Below are 26,048 nucleotides of genomic sequence, written 5' to 3'. Positions count from 1 at the left end.
GCCATGCTCAATAACTGTTTTACAGGCATCAGGAGCGGGACTAAACAGCACAATTGGATGCTAATATAGGCATGCAGCGGTGCATAATAAAATGCTAAAGTACAACCTGCATCCCTTGGTAGACTGCAATTTTTAATGGAGCATAGTCATTTTCCAGGCCCTATGTGGCATTATCCTTTGAAGTTACCATTAGCATTCATTTAAATTTTAAAGGAATAAAACCACAACAAACTAATGTTGCCATGGAGATGAAACCTCTATTGCTAAGATTTGCACACATCTTGTCCTTGAAAGAACTGGCTTTGAACACAGGCCAAAGTGAGGCAAGGCTGACTCTCCAGAGTATTGCACTTAATATAAATTGTGTGACGAAAACTCATGCTTTCTCTTAATAAAAAAAATTGATGGAGCTCTTGAGACATTGTTGGACAAGCTCAGCATTTATGTTTTCAAATAAAATTGCTTTGTGATAGATTGTTTATTAATTAGGCTTTATTTCCTTTCTTAGCTGATATCCACAGTGCCAGTGTGATTCTTCGGGATGACTTTGATTCATACCCACAACTGGACCTGAATCCAGACATCTGGTAGGTGTACTTGTAAACATAAACAAAACGTTTAACCTTGGTCTTTAGGAGGGGAGCTGAAGGTCTTATTATCAATAAGGTTATTTTGACGCTTGCTATGAAGCAGAGTGCATCTGTCTTATTTTCGTTGTGAATGCTAGTGAGCACACAGCCAACTAAAATCTTCAAATCTCCTTGAAATTGTCAGATTTGGTCCGTGTGTGCCATATCCCCTTAGTTTGAATAACTCCTATTTATATAGTGACCTTACTGTAGTAAACATCGTCCAGGTGCTTCACAGAGGTGGAGGAGATGCCAAGCAAATGGGTTAATTTAGATAACCCAACACATGGATGAAAAGCAAAATAATGCAGATGCTGGAAATCTGAAATAAAAACGGGAAATGCTGGAAAAACTCAGCAGGTCTGGCAGCATCTATGGAGAGAGAAATAGAGTTAACATTTCAAGTCTGTTTGACTCGGCAATTTTTGCTCTGAAGAACAGTCATACGGACTTGAAATGTTAACCCCATTTCTCTCTCCAAAGATGCTGCCAGACCTGCTGAGTTTTTCCAGCATTTTCTGTTTCTGTTACACGGATGAAAAGTTAGGTTTCAATGAGGCTTTTAAAGTAAGGACGAGAGTTAGCAAGGTGGATAGCTATAGGGAGGAAGTCCTGGAGAATTGGGCAGAAATTATTGAAGCTTATGCCACCAATAATGGCATAAAGCGGGTAGAAAATCCCCAGCCCCATGCACACGTGCAGATTTTCACCCTTTGTGCAGGTGCAGAGATCTACAAATTCACCCAGAAATATGTGCAGTTTTTGCAGGGGCGACCACGCCTGAAACCGAGCTTTGGAGCAAAATACATGATGAACGGTAGGATCCTGGGAAGTACTGAGGATCAGAGGGACCTTGGTGTACATGTCCACCGGCCCCTTAAGGCAGCGGGACAGGTAGATAAGGTGATTAAGAAGGCATATGGGATACTTGCCTTTATTAGCCGAGGCATAGAATATAAAAGCAGGGAGGTTATGCTGGAACTGTATAAAATGCTGGTTAGGCCACAGCTAGAATATTGAGTGCAGTTCTGGAATTCGCATTATAGGAAGGATATGATTGCACTAGAGATAGTGCAGAGGAGATTTACCAGGATGTTGCCTAGGGCTGGAGAATTTTAGTTATGAGGAGAGATTGGATAGACTGGGGTTATTTTCCCTGGAGCAGAGGAGATTGACGGGGGACATGATTGAGGTGTACAAAATTGTGAGGGGCATAGATAGGGTAGACAGGAAGGAACATTTCCCCTTGGTGGAGGGATAGTAACCAGGGGGCATAGATTTAAGGTAAGGGGCATGAGATTTAGAGGGGATGTGAGGAAGAATTTTTTCACCCAGAGGGTGGTGGGAATCTGGAACTCACTGCCTGAAAGGGTGGTAGAGGCAGAAACCTTCATAACATTTAAGAAGCATTTGGATGCGCACTTGCAATACCATAGCAAACAAGGCTATGGACCTAGTGCTGGAAAATGGGATTAGAATAGTTAGGTACTTGTTTGACCAGCATAGACTCGATGGGTAGAAGGGCCTTTTTCTGTGCTTGTAGACCTCTATGACTGTATAAAATTATATTTTGTTTTTCAGTGTTTTAATACCCACATTTGCTCATGGCTCACTTCACACAAAACCTAAACAACCTTATTTGGTAGTTCTTCAAATTTTTACTTTTTGCTTAAACAGCTGGCTCCACAAAAACACCTCCATTCCTTATCAATAAGGTTACTGACTTTTTTCTGCTCTCTATCCTCCACTTTCCTGTTTTTTTCTGCTTTCCCCTTTCCCTTTAATCCTCCATTTAGCTCTGTCCATGTGCGAGATCTGACTATAAGTATGGAATGCTAATGGTACAGATACCTGTTTGGTACAGTAAAAACAGCTTCCAAAGAACGTTCCTTACACCAGAACATTCAATGATTCTGTAGCAGTTCATTTATCTCAAAATATGACACTTATGGGATTTATTAAAAGCGTTTGAGCAGGTTGGATCAAATACTTGAGGACTATACTGACAGTCCTTGTTCTGATAAATCCCAGTAAGCTCTTTGCAGCATATATTTATAGGATTGACCACAAAGAGATGTAGTTTCTTAGTCTGATTGTAGGGTACATAAATCAACCCCCTTGAGTGTTGACATGCCTTGCTCAGATTAACTGTTTTCTAATCTGAACGATTCAAACCATTCACCTGGGGAATTGACTTTCAAAAGAGGAATGGCAGAAACAGTAGGTGACACCTCAGTCCTCAAATTTGTATTGGCAGCTGAAATATACTTGTCTCCTTCGAGTTTTCACATTGGTGCAATTCTGGAGATGGTCAAGAACAGCTCTCCTGGAATTTCCACTATCACCCCTGCAAATTCACACAGCCACAGCTGTTCTGTCTACTGATGAGAAAAATTTCAACCACTTTAATAACATTTGTAATCATCGATTTTATTTGAACTAAAATAGGAAGAAAAGTCTGCAGCCCCATGGAATGTGATGGTCATTGTGTCATCAATCAGGTTCATCGGTACATAATATGGTGTCTCAGTAAGACACTTTACTTCGTAACTCAACCCTTTATTATGGTAAATTCACGCTTAACATGGATAGAGTTTCTGATATAATGTTTTTTTTTGCCCCGTCATTAATAAAGACCTCAGACATCTTGTCTAAAACATGGGTGTTCCTGTATCTCAGAACGTGCTTTTAACTTGTCCACCAGCTTCAATGTTTGTGGGGCAAGTGATGCTCTACCGATCTGAAAAAAAATTAAAGCCCCAAAAACTGGAACTAGAAAATATTGGAAATACACAACTGGTCAGTGAACATCTGATGAGACAGACATCTAATTTTTAAAGTATAACCCTTTATCAGAAGTTTCCTTTCTGAATGAATTGGTTTAAAGGAATCTGCTTTTCCCATCTATCTTCATATTTTTTATATTTGGGGGGTGTGGGTGTCAATATCCAAACCAGCATTTACTGCCCATCCCTAATTGCCCTTGAGAAGGTGGTGGTGAGCCATGCAGTCCATGTAGTGTAGGTATGCCCACAGCCCTGTTAGGTAGGGAGCTGTGTGGCATCTTAGCATGCTTTTTTGTGTTAAATATGCTACAAAAATGCAGGGTGTTGCTGATTTTGAATCTGTAATGTTTTTACTTCCTGTACTTTGTTCAGGTGGCAGCATTCTAAGCCTGAGTCAGAAGTTAATGGGTTTTAGTTCCAATGCACACTTGAACCCACAGTCTAGGCTCACACTTCAATGCGGTAGTTACAAAAAAGATGACTTCATTGTTGAAAGTGATAATTTCAGATAAAATGTTAAACCAAAGCTCTGTCTGCCTCCTTAGCTCTATATAAAATAATCCCATGGCATTATTCTCCCCTCAACCAAATCAGCAGAAACAGATTATCTGGTTGTTTGTCAATTTGCTGTTTGTGGGATCTTCCTGTGTGCATCTGACTGCCACATTTTTTACAGTTCACTGGCTGTAAGGTGCTATTGGGACGTGAAAGGTGCTGTATAAATGCAAAGTATTTATTTTTGTTGTTCTTTAATCATTTTGTATAATCTGTGTAATAAAATGGCCTGAATGAATTAAAATAATCTTTCTTTGTCTAATTTCTCTAAGGTTCGAATGCAGCCACTGTTTGGTGGGAGATCAGTGCGGTATCATAATGCATGGCAATGCGATTACATTCTGTGAGCCATATGGTCCACGAGAACTGGTAAATTGCTTTTAAATGTGTAATGTTTATTTTATGAAATTAAAGCTGATTGATTTACCCTTTCTGTAATGAACAATGACAGAAAACTGAAGTGAGGCACTTATTATGAAAGGAGTTCAGGTTAACTGTGTGCATATTCCTCAAGTATTGCAGCTTACTAAATGGGCTAGAAATTCACCGTGGCACATTTAGAGCTCAGAACTGGCCCTGCTCAGGCAACAGGCACCCCTTGAGGTTCAAGACCACTCAAAATAAATTTGGGCCTCAGGCCTTAATTTAATAATTTAGGTGGCCTACTACCACCTGCCACATTTCCACAGGCAGTTCTCCCATTTGATCAGATGAATTTTGGGTCATTTTTCTGGTGGGCAGCAAGTTGGGGTGGGGGTAGGAGAGTGTGGTGGATGGATGGATGAAGAACAGTGATGGAGTTGATCGCAGTTGTCAGGAACAATGTGGATTCGGGAGGAGCATTCATGTTCTTCTTGATTCTTATCAATTCAGAGCAAATTCAGACCCAATAATCTTAAAAATCTACCCACAATAAGAATAAAACATTTTTTAATCATCTATTTTAATCAGATACTTGATTTTTCTTTAGACTACGTTTGCATCTTATGCTGCACAACACAGCACCCCTATCCGAGAGGGTTGGTGGAAGAGCCTCCTCCAAACCCCTGCTGATGGCACTTTGTATTCTCTATTAAAATTAAAATATAAAAATGAATAACTGTGCGGTGTGACCCTCTGAGAACTATGCTGGATACCGAGTGTGCAGTATGTTGCTATACCTCAGCACCATGTTTGGGTGTGCATCTCTGCTTTTGGTCTCCACACCATGAATTCCCAGACTTTGCCTGGATATTGGAAGTGATGCAGATTAAAGGCTAGACATATTCCTACAGGAAGAGATGGAAGATCCCACATCTGGTAGTGGCAGATCACAGAAACCATTGGCAGAGATCAGGTGACAGTTTGCCAGTTTGCCACCTTTTCTGGGGATTTGCAACTGACTTGGTAGAAGAGAAGCTAAATAAGTGGAGAAAAAAACTAGATAATGAGGGATTTGACAAATATCCACAGAAGTGCTGTTTAATTGTAATTCCTTAATCCATTCTCCCTTGGCCATTACTAGTCACCATTACAAATGGAGAGGAAATCCTCTTGCAAACATTGTGAAGGTAAAATGAGATGATTGAGAGATTAAAAATGTCATTTACTACCCAAAATCTTATCATGTTTGAAATTTTAACCAACCCCCACCGTAGAATGTGAATGGTAGAGATCAGTCAGGGCTGTATTGTAATCCTGCCATTAGGGCAGCAAATGATGCAAAAAGAAACCAGGATTGGGCTCTGAATTTACCAATCATCATACTCATGAGCATATGAGTGCTTTTTAAAATTTATAGATAAAATATGATTTTTCTGAGTTAATCTACAGTTTGGATCCCAGGCCATTTACACCAGGACAGGTCTATTTAGATTATCAGTAATCCGATTCTGCCACTAAAGACACATATTTTAACCGTTTCTTGAATTAAGGGCTTTATCTAGCCTCAGGGGAAGAGGTGGTTTAAATCTCCTACTATTTAATAAAATGACAGTCCGCACAGGAAAATCATGGGAAAGATTGGCACAAGGTTGTAAAATCCTTCAACTGCTTTTGAAAGGAAAGTTCACTCTTTCAGTTTTAGATAACAAGAATGTACTTTGTTTTGGTAAGCTCTTTACTATGGAGGCTCCTTAATAAATTGTTCAATGTGTATCTACATATATTGCAAGTGTTCAGAGACTAGGGAGCTCTTTGAGCTGATGTAGACCAGGGGTGATGCTCACAGAGCTTTTTGGGCTGATGTATACCAGGAGTAATCCTCAGGGAGCTCTGTGGGCTGATGTACACAGGGAGTGATCCTCAGGGAGCTCTGTGGGCTAATGTATACTGGGAGTGATGCTCAGAGAGCTCTGTGGGCTGATGTATACTGGGAGTGATGCTCAGAGAGCTTTTTAGGCTGATGTATACCGGAAGTGATCCTCAGGAATCTCTTTGGGCTGATGTACACAGGGAGTGATCTGCAGGGAGCTTTTTGGACTGGTCCATACAGGGAGTGATCCTCAGGGTGTAGTTTGGACTGATGTATACAGGAAGTGATCCCCAGGAAGCTCTTTGGACTGATGTACACAGGGAGTGATCCTCAGAGAGCTTTTTTGGCTGATGTATTTTTGGAGTTATCCTCATGAAACTCTTTGTACTGATATACACAGGGCGTGATCCTCAGGGAGCTCCGTGGACTGATGTACATTGGGAGTGATCCTTGGGGAGCTCTGTGGACTGATGTACATAGGGAGTGTTCCTTGGGGAGCTCTGTGGACTGCCATTCACAGGGTGTGATCTTTACTAATATACTGATTATTCAATCTTTTTTTTTAAATGTGTCACTTCCGCTTTTGAGTAATATTCTGTAAATTCTGTAATCTGGCTAAATGAGGAATTTTGTTTTGTGTTAGAAGATAACGTTCTTTATTGCTTTATCAACTTGTCAAGAAAACAAGAAATTGTAATACTTTTCATCTGCTAATATCACGGTCATTTTTCTTACGTGCTGGAAGTCACACTGTTGGGGATGTAAATATGGTAATTGGAATAAGAGTTAGAGTGAGTGTAAGAGTCTAAACTAACAGTAAGAAGTGGTTTTGATATGTTAATGAACCAAGAGGAACTTCAATCAGAGTTTTACATAAAGCAATAACAGGAGTATTTTTAATTGAGTTGTTTTAGTTAAAAGGGGGACATATGTAGGTTGTAGAAGGTGTAAGTAAGGTAAAGCTAGGGTAAGTTTGTTTTTGTAAGTCTAAGAGCTGAAGTAAATCATAGTCTGATCAAGTCTTGGAAGAAAGCATTTCTAAAGAGACTGGTTGAGACAGTGGAGAAATCAAAGGAAGGGAATGCATTTAAGGAAATACTGATTCTTAGGTGGGGGTGGCTGGTCAGATCCGCCAGAAAACAGCAGGGTGGCTGGTCAGATCTCCCAGAAAACAGCAGGGTAGTTGGTCAGATCTCCCAGAAGACAGCAGGGTGGCTGGTCAAATCTCCCAGAAGACAGCAGGGTAGCTGGTCAAATCTCCCAAAAGAGAGCAGGGTGGCTGGTCAGATCTCCAAGAAGACAGCAGAGTGGCTGATCAGATCTCCTGGAAGACAGCAGGGTAGCTGGTCAGATCTCTCAGAAGACAGCAGGGTAGCTGGTCAGATCTCCAAGAAGACAGTGAGAATAAGGCTGACCGGGAGAACCAGGTATTATCAACCTCAGAGGGTACCAGAAGGAAAAAAGCACTGTGTGGTAAAAGTTACTGGAATTCCATAGATTTTGAAATCTGCAAGGATAGTTTGCTGCACAGAAAAGGGGACGGTTGGGTCTGAGGGTAGTTAAGTTAAGATCTTGTGGAACTGTTTTAAAGTACTATTTACTGTGTAAAGCCATTCTTGTGCTTAAGTGTAATTGTGTTTTTCTTTCTCTATTTTCTTTAATAAACATTTAGTCTACTATAAAATCAGCACAAGTAGTCAGGGGCATCATTTCCTGATTTCAGAACCTCTCCTCATACTATACAAATTGTAAGAAACTTTGGTAGTTGTTTCAAGTTTCCCTCTGGGATTTGGACAACACGGTATTTACCATCAGTTTTGTCATAACAAACTCTATTCCAATCTGGACTAAATGTGAAGAGCAATTCCTTTGTGTAAAACAATTTTCATCTTTCCTCTCATCCGGAGTCTTTTTTATTGTCCACATGATGTAAAGCAGCAGAAACAATGAGAAATCATTTAGTGGGTTGATTGAATGTCAGATGGGGCATTCAATCCTGAAAGGACTAACATTTTCTTCTTGGAATATATGACATGTAAGAAACAGATGTCACAGTTTGTTCAAGAGTTGACAGATTTAGCAAAGAGCGATGAGAGTCCACACATTATTGAATTACTTAAAAACAAAATACTCTCTCTCAATCCTAAAATCTTCAAAATGTTTGATAAGGAGTGTGGCATCATTCGTAAAGAGAAAAGGAATATACCAGCTCTGCCATTCCATCATTCCGCTGCGACTACCATTCCACCGAGATTGCCAGTCCATGACGCTGTCTTTCCACTGAGACTACCATTCCACTGAGATTGCCATTCCACGACACTGCCTTTCCACCGAGACTGCCATTCCACGAGACTGCCATTCCACTGAGATTGCCATTCCACCGAGATTGCCATTCGACCGAGATTGCCATTCGACCGAGATTGCCATTCGACCGAGATTGCCACTCCACGACACTGCCATTCCACTGAGACTGCCATTTCACCGAGATCGCCACTCCACGACACTGCTATTCCACTGAGACTGCCTTTCCACTGAGACTGCCATTCCACTGAGACTGCCATTCCACAAAACTACCTTTCCACTGAGACTGCCATTCCACTTAGACTGCCATTCCACTGAAATTGCCATTTCACTGAGACTGACTTTCCACTGAGACTGCCATTCCACTGAGACTGCCGTTCCAATGTGACTACCTTTCCACTGAGACTGCCATTCCACTGAGACTGCCATTCCACTGAGACTGCCATTCCACTGAGACTGCCATTCCACTGAGACTGCCATTCCACTGAGACTGACTTTCCACTGAGACTGCCTTTCCACTGAGACTGCCATTCCACTGAGAGTGCCATTCCACTGAGAGTGCCATTCCATTGAGACTGCCATTCCACTGAGACTGCCACTCCACAAAACTGCCGTTCCACTGAGACAGCCATTTCACTGAGACTGCCTTTCCACTGAGACAGCCTTTCCACTGAGATTGCCTTTCCACTGAGACTGCCTTTCCACTGAGACTGCCTTTCCACTGAGACTGCCATTCCACTGAGACTGCCATTCCACTGAGACTGCCTTGCCACTGAGACTGCCTTTCCACTGAGACTGCCATTCCACTGAGAGTGCCATTCCACTGAGACTGCCTTTCCACTGAGACTGCCTTTCCACTGAGATTGCCTTTCCACTGAGACTGCCTTTCCACTGAGACTGCCTTTCCACTGAGACTGCCTTTCCACTGAGACTGCCATTCCACTGAGACTGCCTTTCCACTGAGACTGACTTTCCACTGAGACTGTCTTTCCACTGAGATTGCCTTTCCACTGAGACTGTCTTTCCACTGAGACTGTCTTTCCACTGAGACTGCCTTTCCACTGAGACTGCCATTCCATTGAGACTGCCATTCCACTGAGACTGCCATTCCACTGAGACTGCCTTTCCACTGAGACTGCCTTTCCACTGAGACTGCCACCCCACAAAACTACCTTTCAACTGAGACTGCCTTTCCACTGAGACAGCCATTCCACGAGACTGCCATTCCACTAAGATGACCATTCCACTGAGACTGCCGTTCCACTGAGACTGCCTTTCCACTGAGGCTGCCATGTGTGGGTGTTCCTTTATCTAATTACTATTTAATTAAGTTTCAAAGGGCAAACAATCATGCAGGCAATTTGTAATTGTTTCATGTTTGGTTTTCGTTTTTTCTTTCTTTACTGTTAATTTAATTACAATCTCATCTACTCTTGATTCTTAATGACCATCAGTTAACAATTTTAGTACCACAATTCTTTTCAGATAGGTGGAATTACAGTGCTAAAGTAGAAAAAATCATTTTTCTGTACATTTGCAAAGGGTGGGTTATGGAGAAGAATTAGGCATATGTTTTGAGCAGCTGTATTGATCTTAATTCTGATTTTCATTCTGATCTACATCCAGTTTTCCAAAGTATATCATCATGTTCTGCAGGTATTATTAGGAGCGTGATGATTACTTATAACAGTTCTGACATATTTCATGGTCACCACACACATCAAATGAAAATCATTGTGAAGTTCCCCAGTGATTCAGTGGGAAAATGCTAACTTTGTGACACTGAGTCATTGAGTTCAAGAAAGTCTCAGTTTGATCCCTGGCTTCTGCTGATTTAGTTGGTTATACCTGGAGCAGCAGTTTGGGTGAGGTGCTACTGGTCTCAGTAACCCCGACATAGGAAGGGAAAAATATTCAGTGAAAGATGGCCCTCCTGATTGCTATCCAGTGGCCACTGTTTGAAAGTGTGAGAAGATATGAAGATACTGATGAATTTGGCTGTAATGGTCTGAGGATCAGCCTTGGCTGTGATTTCAAAGAGGCTGTCATGCCTAATCTCTGGGTTTCCACAGTAGGAGTAGCCACATGGCTTAGTAGCTTTAGACTGTGAATCTGTACCACAGGAAAAGTCGGTGGGTTGGATCTTCCCCCATTAATCCTAAAAAATAAAGAGATTCAAGGTGGGAATACTTTCAATGGATGCCCACACTGCTGTAAATGATACTGTCTGTTCCCCTGCTTCATCCCAACAGGGAACTTGGCTGCCTGACATTGATCATCCACTGAAATTAAATAAACAATGGGAGTATAAGTCCTGGGAAACCGGATGATTTCACTGTTTCCCACTACCGCCAAGCCCAGGGGCCACCAGTAGGGGGATATCAGTATACCACTATGGCAGTAAGCCCATTGGTGATAATATATGAGAAAGCAAACCTGGTAATGGGAACATTTCCCTTTCTTCAGGCACTGAACTTGCAGCTGGAACTCCTACAGATCAAGAAGACCTTCTCCAAAATCATTGGCTGCTTTGTCCCCTCCAAGAAATGCCCCTCCTCCTTTATCAAATATTCTGCTGTAATGCACTGGATTTTCTTGACTAGCAGCAATAGGCTCCCCCTTGTGTAGAGGGGATCCAGGTGGGAGCTCATCCTGCACATTAAATGATCCTCAACCAGCGAAACTGGGACAGGGTCTGGCTGGTTAGGGGAAGTCCCACCCCATCCTTTCTCCAGCAGTGAAGCTGTCCCAAAAGAAAATCCAATCCATTGACCTCAAAAGAAGAGATGAGAAAAGGGTAGAAAACTGGTAGAAAATTGCAAAAGCCCAAATTGTGAACTTTTCAGTGGCTTATGATATCCATATGCAGAGTTGTACAGTATGATATAAAGAAAGCAATGTCTTTTTCTAATCCCATAGTAGGATGATTCTAATGAGCTGCTTGACTGGAAACTCTTCAGCCTCTTTACTCCTGCTAAGTGGGCTGAAACCTTATTAAGAATCAGACCTTGTATTACAGAGTAGGGAGGCAGCTCTGCACAAGATTGAAAGCATACTCAAAGACTTGTGTATATTCTTGCTAAAGATCTCCTCTAACAGCTGAAAACTATGTCCAATCAGATGTGTTTTTACAGCTGCAGCCCAATTCTAGATGGAAGCAGAATTTTGTACACAAAATTATTCATTAAGCACAAATGAAGAGCATGTGAAATATTGATGATTAATCAGTCATCAGCATTTGGGTACAATCTGGATTGCGAGTCATCCAATTTATCTTGTGAATAGCAGCCATTTCAAATGACAAATGAAGCAATTGTAGGGCCTGTGGGATAGATGGATGCAAAACATCATAGATACACTGATTACATTGCTAATTAACTGACTATTAACACCTGGCTTGATTTGACAGTTATGCTCAGTTTATACGCCCTGATGTCAGCAACAAGTCAGCATTCTTTGTTAAAGACACAGTCAACTTTCGGCTACTGTTTTTACAAATGCTATTGTATTAATTTCGAGAATCAATATTTAAACTTTTTCTTGGCTTTGTTTGTGACCAGTGTTAATGAGGATTTCTCAACTGAAAGTGTATCTGGTGACTGTAAATCTAATGATAGTTCAGCATTTTGCAGAAGCAACCTGGATTATAACATGAAGAAACATCAAAGTGAGCATAACACATTTTGGGTGTGAACTTAAAAAAAATTGTTACCTTGTAAAGTACACACTGACTCGGTTGAACTAATTAAAAAAATCATTGGATCAATTCCAGATTTGGCAGAAGGCTGAAAAATATGGGTTTGAGGTAAGAAGAAGATGGGAAATGATCAGATCAGCTCTGAAAATAGGATCTCGTGACAGAGTCAGCCACAGGGGGTGCATCTCCTTTCTTATTCTTACATCCTTATGTTCCTCTTGACATTTCATTGCAGTTTCATTTTCAGCTTTGGATGCAATTATGATGGTTTGAGTGGAAATTCTGATTCACGCTTTCTCAATTAGCCTGATTGCTCACACCACTAAGAGCCAAATTCCTCGTTTGAAAGTTTAATTGCTTTCAGGCAGGTATCTGAAGTGACTTCAGCCAAAGAGCATTCTAATTCAATTATTTCAGCAGTTAAGGTCAAGATGTTTTCTTTTCTAATTCTCTTTTTCTTTTTTTCTAGACCACTGTTATGCTTAATACAACCACAGCATCTGTTCTTCAGTTCTCTATTGGTAAGTAATATTCACCTTTTCTTCACATATCCAGCTCAATTAACATTGAAGCAGCATTTTGAAATCTTTGGGATGAGGTAGCTTTCACTTCAAATAACTTCTATTTTAATAAAGCAAACATTTTACAACCTGTTGAAAGCAAACATTTAAAATGGTCTTAAAATACTCCAGATATACTTTCAATTAAGCTGTTGTATTAATGACCTTATTGAAAGAAAGAAACAGGACTTGCATTTATATAACACCTTTCATGACCGCCAGGTCATCCTAAAACACTTTATAGCCAATTAATTACTTTTGAAGTGTATTCACTGTTGTAATGCAGAAACCACGGCAGCCAATTTGCACACAGCAAGGTCCCACAAACCACAATTTTATAATGATCAGAAATTTGCTTTTGTAATTTTGCTTGTGGGATAAACATCAACCAGGTCACTGGGGAGAACTCCCCTGCTGTTCTTGAAAATAGTGCTATACTTCATGCCCACAAGAAAGACTCTTGCAGTGTGACATTCAAGTGTCAGCTCGGATTTTTGTGCTCAAACTTCTGGAGTGGGACTTAAACCCACAATATTCTGACTCATAAGTAAGAGTGCTACCAACTGAGCTGGAGCTGGCACACACACATAAATTATAACTTTATGTTGTCTGTGAAAAGTTCTCATACCTTAAAAAGCAATTTGTGCAAAGCTTTTTCAGATAAGCTTTTTCTCAACTCTCAAACAGTTTTTACTTTAGCTTGTTGCAGATCATTATAGAAATGAATGAAAATGCAATTGCAGTGCATCCAAACTTCTGTTATTTTTAACTTTCCATCTGTGATAGAAAAATTATTATAAGTAATGTTTGGGGGAGCCAGTTGAAGCAATAGTTTGGTGCTTGTAAACACAATGGTATGAAGGAGTTTGAAGAAACTTCACCACCACAATATCTCGCATGGCATATTTTAAATCTCAGCCAAGAAAGTTCATAGAGGCAAGATTGAAGATGAGGCATTTCGCATTGGTATTTATACTTTTCTGTGAGAAGGATTGCCATTCAATTATTGATACACTCCTGTGGTTCCCTGTAAATGTTGCTACACCCACAAGGTACAATTTCAAATCTGGCAGATTTCCAGAGACTACTGTCCTAACTCCCTTAAGACAGGGCCAGCTACCCAAAGTAAATCAGTGCTTTCAGCAGAGAAAGATTCCTTATTAAGTGCAGCCACAAAAAGAATGTTCTACTACGTTAACAAACGTAGTAATCAGATAAAGATTAGACAGAATTTTGATTACCTCAGTGATCGCCTGAGATGCTTATAGGCCAAGCACCAATGCACCAGAGATAGTCATCCTATGTTAGCCATGAGTGTAACCCTGTTGACCAGTCCAAGAACAACAACAACGTGAGCCTGTCTGCCATTTTGGCCGCAAAGTTCTGCATCTCATAGGAACAGGAGGAGGCCATTTAGCCCCTCAAGCCTGTTCCGCCATTCAGAATCACAGTGCAGAAGAGGCCCCTCAGCCCATCAAGTCTGCACCGACACGTGAGAAACACCTGACGTAACTACCTAATCCCATTTACCAGCACTTGGCCCATAGCCTTGAATGTTATGATGTGCCAAGTGCTCATCCAGGTACTTTTTAAAGGATGTGAGGCAACCCGCCTCCACCACCCCCCTAGGCTGTGCATTCCAGACTGTCACCAACCTCTGGGTAAAAAAGTTTTTCCTCACATCCCCCCTAAATCTCCTGCCCCTCATCTTGAACTTATGCCCCCTTGTGACTGACCCTTCAACTAAGGGGAACAGCTGCTCCCTATCCACCCTGTCCATGCCCCTCATAATCTTGTACACCTCAATCAAGTCGCCCCTCAGTCTTCTCTGCTCCAACAAAAACAACCCAAGTCTATCCAACCTCTCTTCATAACTTAAATGTTTCATCCCCGGCAACATCCTGGTGAATCTCCTCTGCACCCCCTCCAGTGCAATCACATCCTTCCTATAATGTGGTGACCAGAACTGCACACAGTACTCCAGCTGTGGCCTCACCAAGGTTCTATACAACTCCAACATGACCTCCCTACATTTGTAATCTATACCTCGATAGGTAAAGGCAAGTGTCCCAGATGCCTTTTTCACCACCCCACTGACATGCCCCTCCATCTTCAGAGATCTCTGGACACACATGCCAAGGTCCCTTTGTTCCTCAGAACTTCCTAGTGTCATGCCGTTCATTGAATACTTCCTTGTCAAATTACTCCTTCCAAAGTGTATCACCTCACACTTTTTAGGGTTAAATTTCATCTGCCACTTATCTGCCCATTTGACCATTCTGTCTATATCTTCCTGTAGCCTAAGACACTCAACGTCACTGTTAACCACCCAGCCAATCTTTGTGTCATCACAAACTTCCTAATCCTACCCCCTACATAGTCACCTAAGTCGTTTATTTAAATGACAAATAATAGGGGACTGAGCACAGATCCCTGTGGTATGCCACTGGACACTGGCTTCCAGTCACTAAAGCATCATTCTGTCATCACCCTCTGCCTCCTACAACTAAGCCAAGTTGTAATGTAATGAGATCATCACTGACCTGTGACCTAACTTCATATAACTATGTTTGCCCTATTTCCCTTAATATCTTCGGTTAAGAAAAATCTATCAATCTCAGATTCAAAATTACTAATTGATCTTGAATCAATTGCCATTTGTAGATGAGAGTTCCAACCTTCTACCACTTTTTGAAGTGCTTCCTAATTTCACTGCTGAAAAGTCTGGCTCTAGTCTTTAGACTATGCCCCTGGCCCTGGACTCCACAACCAGTGGAAATAGCATAGATGGAGAGAAACTATCCATGTTTTCCTTAATATCTTGAAAACTTTGATTTCGCCCCTTAACTTTCTAAGTTCCAGGGAATACAATCCAAGTTTGTGTAATCTCTCCTCATAATGTAACCCTCGGTATCATTCTGGTAAATCTCCCTCCAAGGCAAGTATATATCCTGCCTAACATGTGCCAGAACTGCTCTCAGTACTCCAGGTCTGACCAGTGCTTTGTATAACTGAAACATGTCTTCTAACCCCTTGTATTCTAGTCCTCTAGATGTAAAGACCAGCATTCCATTGGGCTTATTGATTATTTTCTTTACCTCTTCATAACTTTAAATGATCTCTGCAAGGGAGACCGAAGAGGCATGAGGAGCTAAGTCCAACATGCTGCCCTGCTGGCCCCACCCACACCCCCAAACCCCATTTTCAACTTATTTTTACCTTCTACTTTATTATTGGGTCTCCCCAGAGAGAGGGCATTTCCTGGTCAAGACAGATGGGATACTATCTGTAACACTTAAATCTGCTGCCAGTAGGCACAAGAGAGAAAGAGCTTGGGCAATTCATGTCAGATTCTGCTGTAAGAAAGCAGTGTCTCCTTGTAGTTGGAGACTCCACCCCTGTGGTGTCATTGGATTTTTAAGAGATGGGTGGAAGTTCACCACTCCTTATAAGGCCGACCAAAAGCTGGATTTTCCTATGGGCTCAGGAAAACCCAACCAGCAAACTTTTATGGCTTCTGATCCATATGTGACTTTGCCCAGGGATTTGGTCTATTCACACAAGGGTTCACAGCGCGATAAACCTCGTGAGAAGTGTGGGAATGGAAGTAGGTTCTCCAACACAGCAGCCCAGCTCCCAACATTGTTAAAGGCTTCCTAAACTTCACCCACCTCATCCCCCCCCCCCCCCACACCACCTCTTGCCCCTTCAGGTCACCCATGCCACCCCATACCACCTCAGATTGTCCACGCCATCTCCATGACACCTCCATATCCCCATGTATCCTTCATAGCCGCTCACCCAGTATCCGCCATGTATAGTCCTCAGGAATCACGCAATAGCAATGGGAATTATTCTAACATCATTGGAAAAAAAAAAAACCTCCAACAAGCCAATAAAATCCTAAATACAAACCAACTATTATTGATACTGGAAAAATAAATACTCCAGTGCAAAAAATAATTGTAATCTTTTAAGTGCCTATTAGGTTTGTTATCAAACAAGAAACCACATAAAAGACACATTCTCTTATTACAGCCTCTTAAAGCCTTTAATCATTCTTGGATCAATAGACCACCTGCTGAATCGATGCAGATAGTAACTTTTGAAACCCAGCCAAGAATCTATAATGGCTGCAGTTGTCATAACAAAAGCTTCCAGTCACATTGCCTGAAATTGACATAACAGAATGGTATCCTATTTCCATTTCAAAGTAAAGTGCCTGTCAATCAACAGAGGGGAGCAGATGCAGACTTTTTTTTCAACTTTCAAAAGCAGGGTTGTTTTCATAGCCAGAGCTGTTTGTCAATTAAATCACAGCACAACACAAGAAAGCAGAGCCTGACAGGGCTTCTTTTTGCATTTTTAATGCATTATGGTACTTTTGACAATTGGAAAAGTTATGCCATGCATAACGATAATTACACAGCGGTCAATGTAAGGGTCAACTTACCTTTGTAGGTCTGATCCTATAATGAATCACTGCATTAAAAACACATCTGCATTACAATACAGCATCTAATAGTGACCTTCGAAAGGGTCAAAACATTTTACACTTACTTTTCATATGTTCCTGACGTCTCAGCACATTTCTCCCAGTGGTCATGAACTCTCTGAGGAGGCGTGTTTTTTTTTTTTACAGCTTCGAAAATCCACATGCGGTGGCATGGGCGACCTGAGGGGGGCATGAGGTGGCATGGGGGTAGTTGGGGGGATGATGAGAGGGTGAGTTTTAGGAAGTATTTAAATTATGTTGGGAGCTGGGCTGTTGTGTTGGAGAACCAAGCTGGGCCTTCTCGTTGGCCCGCATCTACTCCCACACTCCTCACAAACTCCATCATGGTTCACAAAATGCACCGCGAACCCCTGTGTGTAAAGACCAAAATCCCCAGGCAAAGTCACATATAGGTTGGGGTGTCATCCTCGTAATGGGGACCCTAATGTGCGTTTTGTACCCAAGGCCTTTCCGACCTGCGAAAAGGCTACGTGAAAATGGTGTGGGTCGGGAAGGCACAGGAAAATTGTTTATTCCAGCAAAAAAAAGGTTCAGTGTTTCAAAACACAATTCACAGCTCCATTGGGAGATGAAAATCCGGCCCTGGGAATTGAAGGAGTTGGTAAGAATCCAGCCAAACCAGGCCCCTCCTTTTTTCCAGTAAGTTCTATTGGATTCCTAGTGGAGACATGATGTGAGACAGAACCCTTGAGGAATTTGAGCAATGATCTTTCTCCTTCATTCCACTTTTTTTACTCGTTCATTTATATTTGCATGCTGAATTGATCTATTTCGCTGAAGAGTCAAATCCAAGATTAATCTAAGCATAACTCATTGTTTTAATAAGTCTTTCATTTACAATATTGTCTTAAGCATGCACAGCACACGTGATGCAATACTTGAGATGAAGCTATACATAAAAATAAAAACTAATCACTCATTCATGTTAAGCTGTAGGATTTAGTTTTAAATGCTAAGCTATTGATGGAAAAGCACAAGTTATTTTTTTTTGCTGGTAAAAATGTCAAAGATTACATTAGTGAATTAAAGATGAGTGCTACACAAGGGTACCTCATGAAGATAATGAATGGATTGGGACGTATATGTAAGGCCCTTTAACTCTTGATTCTTTTATGGCATTTAGGGACAGTGTCCAAATAAAACATTTTGAATAGCAACCTTTCATGTAATAATAGAGATTAATTGAGGAAAAAATTAAATAGAATTATATTAATTGTATCACCTTTTTTTCCTGCTGAGCAGATGGTGGAACAGCCTAAGCTCCCTTTATCCTTTTGTAAAATAGACGGAATTTGGTCGTGGTCCCTTACTCCAGCTGCAGTTCAAATTTCTAATGAACTATAGTTTTAAATGCAATTATTTGAAATATATCCCATGCATAAAATTAATATCATGCCATATACATAATGTCTCTTTAATAAGGTACTTAACCCTTCCATTGCTAAGTGCTCCTTTTTAGGTTTTCAAATCAGCCTGTTTCATTTAGTGTTAATTTCCTTCAGTTGGGAAGGTAAATGGCGTTGCCTGTGACAGTAAAAGCCATGTTGCTTTTTCTGCCTAGTGATGGAGTGCTCTTCTAGTGATTGGTTTATCACCAGGACAACTCACCAAATATATTTTAACCCAATCTCCTTGGAATGGTTTTACAAATTGTTAACCTTTTATGCTGATACTTTTAAATTGACTTTTTAAAATTTGTTTTGCTCCATTTTCTTGGACCAAATTTTCAATTGACAGCAGAGGGGGACTGGCTGGCGGGCCTGTATTTCCTTGCAAGCGGTGGGTCTCCAGACTCGGGAGTCTATCCACTATCCTGGCCACCTCCTTGAATAACATCCTCTGGGTCCTGATGCTGGCATGTGCAGATTCCCGACCTGCACTTCTTCCCAATAGTGGGATCTGGACCCACAAATGAAAATTCAGCCCCTCCTTTCTGTTCAGACCTGATGTTGCCCTGCACCATCCTCTGATCAAAAGGGTGGTCAGTGATTTGTCCATCTTCAGCCAGCTACATGGAGCTACATTAGAGAGGTCTAGGGGACAGCCACCACTTCCTTTGGGGATGTAATACCGCCTTCACTCATGGCACTTGAGATCAAGAAGTCATGAATATCAATTAAAGTACTTGCTACCTGTTACCCTGTTAACTGAAAGAACCTATCTTTTCCAATTGATGTACATTGCTGTACATGGTGAAACAGAGCTCAGTGTCTAAGAAAGCATATAGGAATTTCACACCTAAAAGTAAAATATTGTTCATGTGACAGTGACCATACCTTCAAATGTCAGATCTTTAATTAGACCTTGAAGTGCAACCAAAGTAAGAGATCCGAGAAAGCACAGTTTCACCTAACTGCTTCATTATCTGCTCATATCACCAATGAGTGAAAAATATGAATGTTTTAATAGAATATGGTACAAAAAACATTTCTGTTCTTTTTGATATGGTTACTGGACCTAAGTTCACAATTTATTTGTATTACATTTTAGAAAGTGGTTATGAACCATCCCTACACTGCTAAACATTTTAATGTCTGGAACCTTGTTTGAATGAGAGCAGAGATTTTTCAAAGGAGCATTTTTAAAAAATAAAACTGCATTATAGTTTCAAAATGTTGTCAAAATGTAAAGTTAGATAATTCATGCAGAAATCAGTTCCTGTCAGAAAGCTATGGTGAATTTGTGTTTAATTAGACCTTCAGGACACCATCATTCAATATCAATAGGAATTACAGCCAGTCAATCTATCAAGCAGGTTTATCAGAGAACAATTATCCTAGCTGGATTAAATCACAAGCAAAATATCTTTTGTTCTAGTGCTTTTTTGATATTTGTAGCTGCTGAAAGTTTTAACAGCAAGCATCAGTCACACCTTGTTTAAAATGAGACTGGTTTATAAAAAAGAACCAGCATAGTGTGTTGATAAAAAATCCTCAGTGGATTACTCTGGTCTCAGCTGTCCATGTCCATATTGGCAGGCTGCTTTCTGGTATGTAATTGCTTTCAGTTCCCAGTTAGGCAGTTAAGTGGAGCACTGCATGAAAGTAAGCTGCTAAGCTCAGTTAAGGTGAACTGGGTGAGGGGAGGAAAGAGGAGGTAGCATCTAACTATCCTTGCTTGAACTGCAGTTTGTACTAAAAGATGATAGAAGAGGAACATTTGTGAGTGGCTGTGGCGACCTTCACAGCTCCAGCCATGATACCCTCCTGGCTTGGGCATGAGGAGGCAGAAACCTCCATAACTCCAGCCATGATACCCCTTGACTTGGGCATGAGGAGGCAGAGGCCCAGTGACAACAGCTGTGAAAAAGACTAATGGGACGAAATAGACAGAGGGAGAGAAATAAGTTGTGGCATTTGCAGGGGATCAAGATTGCGGTACTGTGAAGAAACGGCAGGTCAGGGCCTGGCGGTTGCCTATAGAATCAGCAGGTGGGTCACCCTAGACCTCACACAAAAACTACATTGGAAAGACAGGAATGGGATCTTCTGCTTGCCGGTTTTGTTGGGGATTGTTACTTGGTATGAAAAGACCTCCCGAGGAGGCAGAAAATTCTATTAAATATGAAACAAATAAGATTTTCAGAGGGAAAAAAATACAATACAATTGTAGTATTGGAGTCCGTTCATAATTAGCAGATTAAAATATAGCCTTTAACTTCCAGTCTGCAGCATTTTTGTTGGAACTCATTGATAAAATTCATGGATCGTTTATAGGCCTCGGTGAGTTCAAAGAGACTTCTGTTAGTCAAAAACTGCTTCTGATTAACTTGTGTTTGAAAACTGTTAATGTTCTTTGTACAATGTATATATTTTGTTTGCAGCTGTGCTGAACCAACACAGTGCTGATCAGGTGTTGCATCTGATAGAGCGAGAGATACATGTTATTGTTTTCTGCCCGTTCATGCACTAAAAATCAGGTTTCTGTCCTGACTATGTATTATTTATTACTCCTCATAGATGTGCCAAAGCTACATGTGCGGCCAAGCTGTTAAAACGGCAGTAAGCACTTTTATGGCAGGTGAACCCATTTGCATTACCAACTCCCTAATATTTCTTTAAATTTATTCAGTCTTCCCTCTTGGGAAAAGTGACAGATTACTTTCCAGGATTGTGATTTATCATCTATATATCACACATGTCACATAAATCATACACAATTCCATATTTACATATAACAACAAATCAGCCAATAATTTCATCATAAATCAAATGCATGAAAGGCTGAAGACTAATATGGGGGCAATGGAAGGTCACGGCTTTGGTCGCTGATGCCTCCATCAGATCTTTTTCTGATGACTTTTTTCCCCTCTGATCTGTCTTCCAGGGTCCGGTACATGTCGCTATAGTTATACTGATCCCAGTATCGTCGTGTCCTACAGCAAGAACACCTCAGCCGATTGGATTGCTCTGGAGAAAATTAGGTTTGTAGGAAAGCACATTAATGGTAAGAAACTAGAAAGAGGAGGGGGAGACTTATGTCACCATACTGTGCTGCCACTACACTCTCAATCCCATAGCTTGGTTTCAGAATTGGGTAATATGGGTGCCCTTGCAGAGGTTAAACATGATCACTAGCCAAAAGGTTATGAACTTGACCCTATAGCTGACTTGCTCAGTTGGGGAAGTCCTTTGTAACTTTAACTGTTGCTAAGTGGAATAGTGCATACAAGCAAGAAATTAAAATAAGGGAGGGAAATGCTTGCATTGCCCTGTTTGCTTGATTGGTATCTTCTACAGATTGATAGTAATAGTTGAGAATATGTAATCACCCTTTTACTATGTGAAGAGAATATGAGATGATAAGTGAGTTGCAAAAGTGAAAAGTAGAGAGCAAAATGAAATAAATCACAAAAAATATAAATGACATGCGTTTCTTAAATAACAGGGCTCCATCTAACACCAGCACCGTTATCCACATAATCTATCTTCCCCAAGAAGCAAAAGGTGAAAATATTAAATTTAAATGGAAGCAAGAGTATCTCCATGCAAGTGATGTGTATGAGGCCTGCTGGGCTCTGGATAACATAGTGATCATCAATGCTGCCCACAAACAGATGCTTCTGGAAGATAACCTAGACCCAGTCGACACAGGCCACTGGCTTTTTTTCCCTGGAGCCACAGTAAAGGTTTGCTCCAATTAATTCCCTTAACTTAATCATTTACTGTTTTGTACATACTCATCTCTTTGCTATGTCTTAATTCTAATTGGTAAGTTTTATACCTCTGTGGAGCAGTTATGCCTAGTGACTAATCTGTTAAAATATGACAGTCATTAAAAGTCTTCGCTGTTGGAAGGGCACATTAATTTAAACCTACTTACAAATGACATTTAGTGCTTTTCTGTACAGAATTTGTATTGCAATTATGCCTTGGTCCGTCTGGCTATCAAATATGTCCTTCCGTCTGGCTGGGTTGAATGACATCTTCTTAATTTAGGAAATTTATGATGTTCACTTGTTCTGAAATGAAGGTGTTGAGGGCAGATTCCTCTCCATCTGTCACCAGCCATTTGCAATCTGCCATTTCCCAAACCCATTGCCTGTAATCCAACAGCAGTAATCCTAACAAAGTGTGAGGCCCAGCTGTCGGTAAATATCATCACAACAGTGAAGCCTTAGGGAGAAAATCAAGAATTTATTTTGATATTGGTCTGTGATGTGCATCTAGCTGTGTGATAATAAATGTGACAGGAAACATTCTTAGGACATGAAGGTGAGGTCATTTAGATTTGCATGTAATGGGACATCCTTGAAATGGGAATTGTTTTAGCTCAACCTAACAACCTGCTCGCATCAGAAACAGGCCTCGTGTTCCCTACTCCCCAGATATTTTGATTATTATTTATCTCTGGTGTTGAAATTGTTTACTGTGGTAAATACTTTAGAATGGATCTATATTTTCTGCAGTTTAGAAAAATGAGAGGTGAACTCATATTGAAACACCTAAAAATTCTTGCAAGGTTTGCCAGGATAGATGGTGAGATGGTACAGTGATAAAACTGCAAATGGGTGGGAATGGAGCATCAAATGGAGCCACTCTATTTTAACCATGCTCTTGCTCCTTCCCCATTGATCGGGGAGACTTAAAATCACTCTGCATGTCATTTATGAATGGAACTCAGAACGACCTAAAGCAAGATTATTTAAATCTTCAAAATTGTTTAAATCCGCAGTATTCTACTTTTTGTTTTGTCTAAATCTTAATTCTAGTACAGTTTTAAAGTTAAATCCATGTATTTAATGCATATAAAAATACTAATAATTGACTAATTTCATTACATTTTATAGTGTGGTTAATAATATTAGTATCAATAATGAATGGTTAATGAGAATGCTGTTATCTGCTTCAAATAGTAATAGTCCAGTAATTTGATACAATGCAATCAAAAGCATTTAATGTTCTGTTAATTTTGTGATTACAAATAAGAACTGGATCCAAATTTGGTTAAGTAGAGATTAAAAATAGGCTCTGGGCAGCAATAAGAATACTAAAACTGGCTGCATCATTCCCTGATTAGGGAAGGGGGAAAAAATTAGTCAGCTTCACTGCTTTTGATCAGCATCCAGTGACCACCAGTTGGAAGTGAATGTGTGAACATCTGATGCCCAGCTGTAATAAAAGTAAAATACTGCAGATACTGAAGATCTGAAATAGAAACAGAAAATGCTGGGAAAACTCAGCAGGTCTGACAGCATCTGTGGAGAAACAAAGTTAACATTTCAAGTCCAATATGACTGCTCTTCAGAACCTGAACTTCAGTTCTGAAGAAGAGTCATATTGGACTCGAAACATTGACTCTTTTTCTTTCCACAGATGCTGCAAGATCTGCTGAATTTTGCAGCAGTTTCTGTTTTTATTAGACTAGGCTGTGATAGCTCTTATGGTTGAATAAGTGGCTGACACTGACTGTTCAGGCTCTCATATGCAGATTGGACACTTGGACAAAGTGTAGGAGTTATTCTGATACATTTGGCCTTGTAACCCAGTAGCAAGTTAGATCCTTCAGGAGAGATAAAGGAAAGACAACTACAAGAAGAAATAAGCAAATTGAAGGTATGAACACAGAAACATGTTCAGTTTTCCAGTTAGTGAACAAAACAGTCCTCAAAATTCAAAAATATTATAAATGCACCATATGTATATTTCTAAGACCAACTCCAAGAACGTCTAAACCCATATCAGCATCACAAAGACTTTAGAATAATTGAAAAATACTTAAATTATAACCATTGCACAGATCCTATCTCATCATCCTGAACGTCAGTGTATTGGTTCAGGTTTTCAAATTATAAGAATCCATTTGAGGTGTAATATCAACACTGGATTTAGCTGAACGCCACATATATGCAGAAGAATGAAATAGCTCTTTAGATACCAAATTTATTTTCCCTCAAAGGGGAACGAATCATTACTTTCATTAATAATATATTTTAAGAAACCTTACATTACAAAACAGTGACAGGTGAATGTTAGAATAGAGAGAGAAAAGTAAAACAACTTCAGAATTCTTTCATGCAGTTCTACCTGTTTGCCTGTTTGCTGCAGTGATTACATACACATAGGCCCAAGTCTACCTGACACAGTCATCCAAAGCTGCTTGGACTAGTTTGAGACATTTTGCAATTGGATAAGGCATCCTGCCTGTGGAAGGGAGAAGCTGAGGCCTAGATTAGAAAAGCAGGGAGGTTATGCAGGACCTAGTGAGAACGCAGCCAAAGTACTGTATAGCTCTGGTCACCACATTATAGGAAAGATGTGATCACACTAGACATAGTACAGAAGGATGTTACCAGGAATGGAGAATTTTTTCTGCAAGAAAAGATAATAGGCTGGGCTTGTTCTCTTTGGAATAGAGGAAGCTGAGTGGGGATTGAGGTGTATAAGATTATGAGGGGCCTAAACAGAATGAATAGGAAGGGCCTATTTCTAATTGTAAAAAGGTCAATAACCAAGGGGCATAGATTTAAAGTAATTGGCATAATGATTAAAGGGGTGTTGAGGAGATAGTTTTCACCCAGAGGGCAGTGGGTGTATTGATCTCACTGCCCGAAAAGATGGTAAAGGCAGAAATCCTCATTGCATTTAAAGAATTCCTGGGTATGCATTTAGTGTTGTAACCAACAGGACTACAAACCAAGAATTGGAAGGTGGGTTTATGTTGGGATTAGCTCTTTCTCAGCTGGTATGGACGTGATGGGTCAAATGGCCCCCTTCTGTGCTGTAAATCTGCCTATGTTTCTATTTCCACTGGTGATGGAGCCAAGGTAAATTTAGTGGTTTTTTTTGTGGGGCCTGTAGTATTTTTTAACAGGAGAATTCACCTGAAGCGCCACAAAAATAAACTCTGCACTGCAGACCAGGGACTCTGCAATCCCCCATGCCCACCCTGCGATAACAACACCCACATACTTACCTTAATGGTGGCCTGGCAGTGACCACCCACAATCTACTGAGCTGTAACCAGCTGTTTACCAGCCTGATGTAAATGAGGCTGGTGTCTCAAAATGGCATGTACAAGTGACCAATCAGCGCACTCTGCCCATTCGTTGCCCTAAATGTGAAAACCGACCCTGCAGAATCTGTGTTAACTAAACAATGAAGTTGAGAAATTAGATCTGCCAGCTGGGGTTTGTAACTGGTTTAGGAATAAAAAAAATAACAATTCAGACATAGTTAATTAGGTTTGTTAGCATTTCAGACAAGCTCCAGAGAGTTGAGTCTTTATTTTATGTAACTTAACTGGTGTATCATTCCCAAGTAGCTGGAAAC

The 26,048-nt window shown here is 40.6% G+C and overlaps 1 protein-coding gene across 1 annotated transcript in view; it reads left to right on the top strand.

The window, feature by feature from the left end:
- The window catches only part of reln (reelin), a 373,827-nt gene that overhangs the window by 129,435 nt on the left and 218,344 nt on the right, over positions 1 to 26,048 (top strand). Inside the window, exons 8-12 of the mRNA XM_041202329.1 lie at positions 509 to 587; positions 4,243 to 4,339; positions 12,671 to 12,722; positions 21,604 to 21,700; positions 22,165 to 22,405. Coding sequence (XP_041058263.1) covers positions 509 to 587; positions 4,243 to 4,339; positions 12,671 to 12,722; positions 21,604 to 21,700; positions 22,165 to 22,405 — 566 coding nt within the window. The remainder of the gene's footprint in view (positions 1 to 508; positions 588 to 4,242; positions 4,340 to 12,670; positions 12,723 to 21,603; positions 21,701 to 22,164; positions 22,406 to 26,048) is intronic.

The sequence above is a fragment of the Carcharodon carcharias genome, chromosome 13 (assembly GCF_017639515.1).
Source record: "Carcharodon carcharias isolate sCarCar2 chromosome 13, sCarCar2.pri, whole genome shotgun sequence".
NCBI classification, from domain to species: Eukaryota; Metazoa; Chordata; class Chondrichthyes; order Lamniformes; family Lamnidae; genus Carcharodon; species Carcharodon carcharias.
The sequence above is the reverse complement of the archived record's forward strand: the minus strand, read 5'-3'. Positions and strand labels throughout refer to the sequence as shown.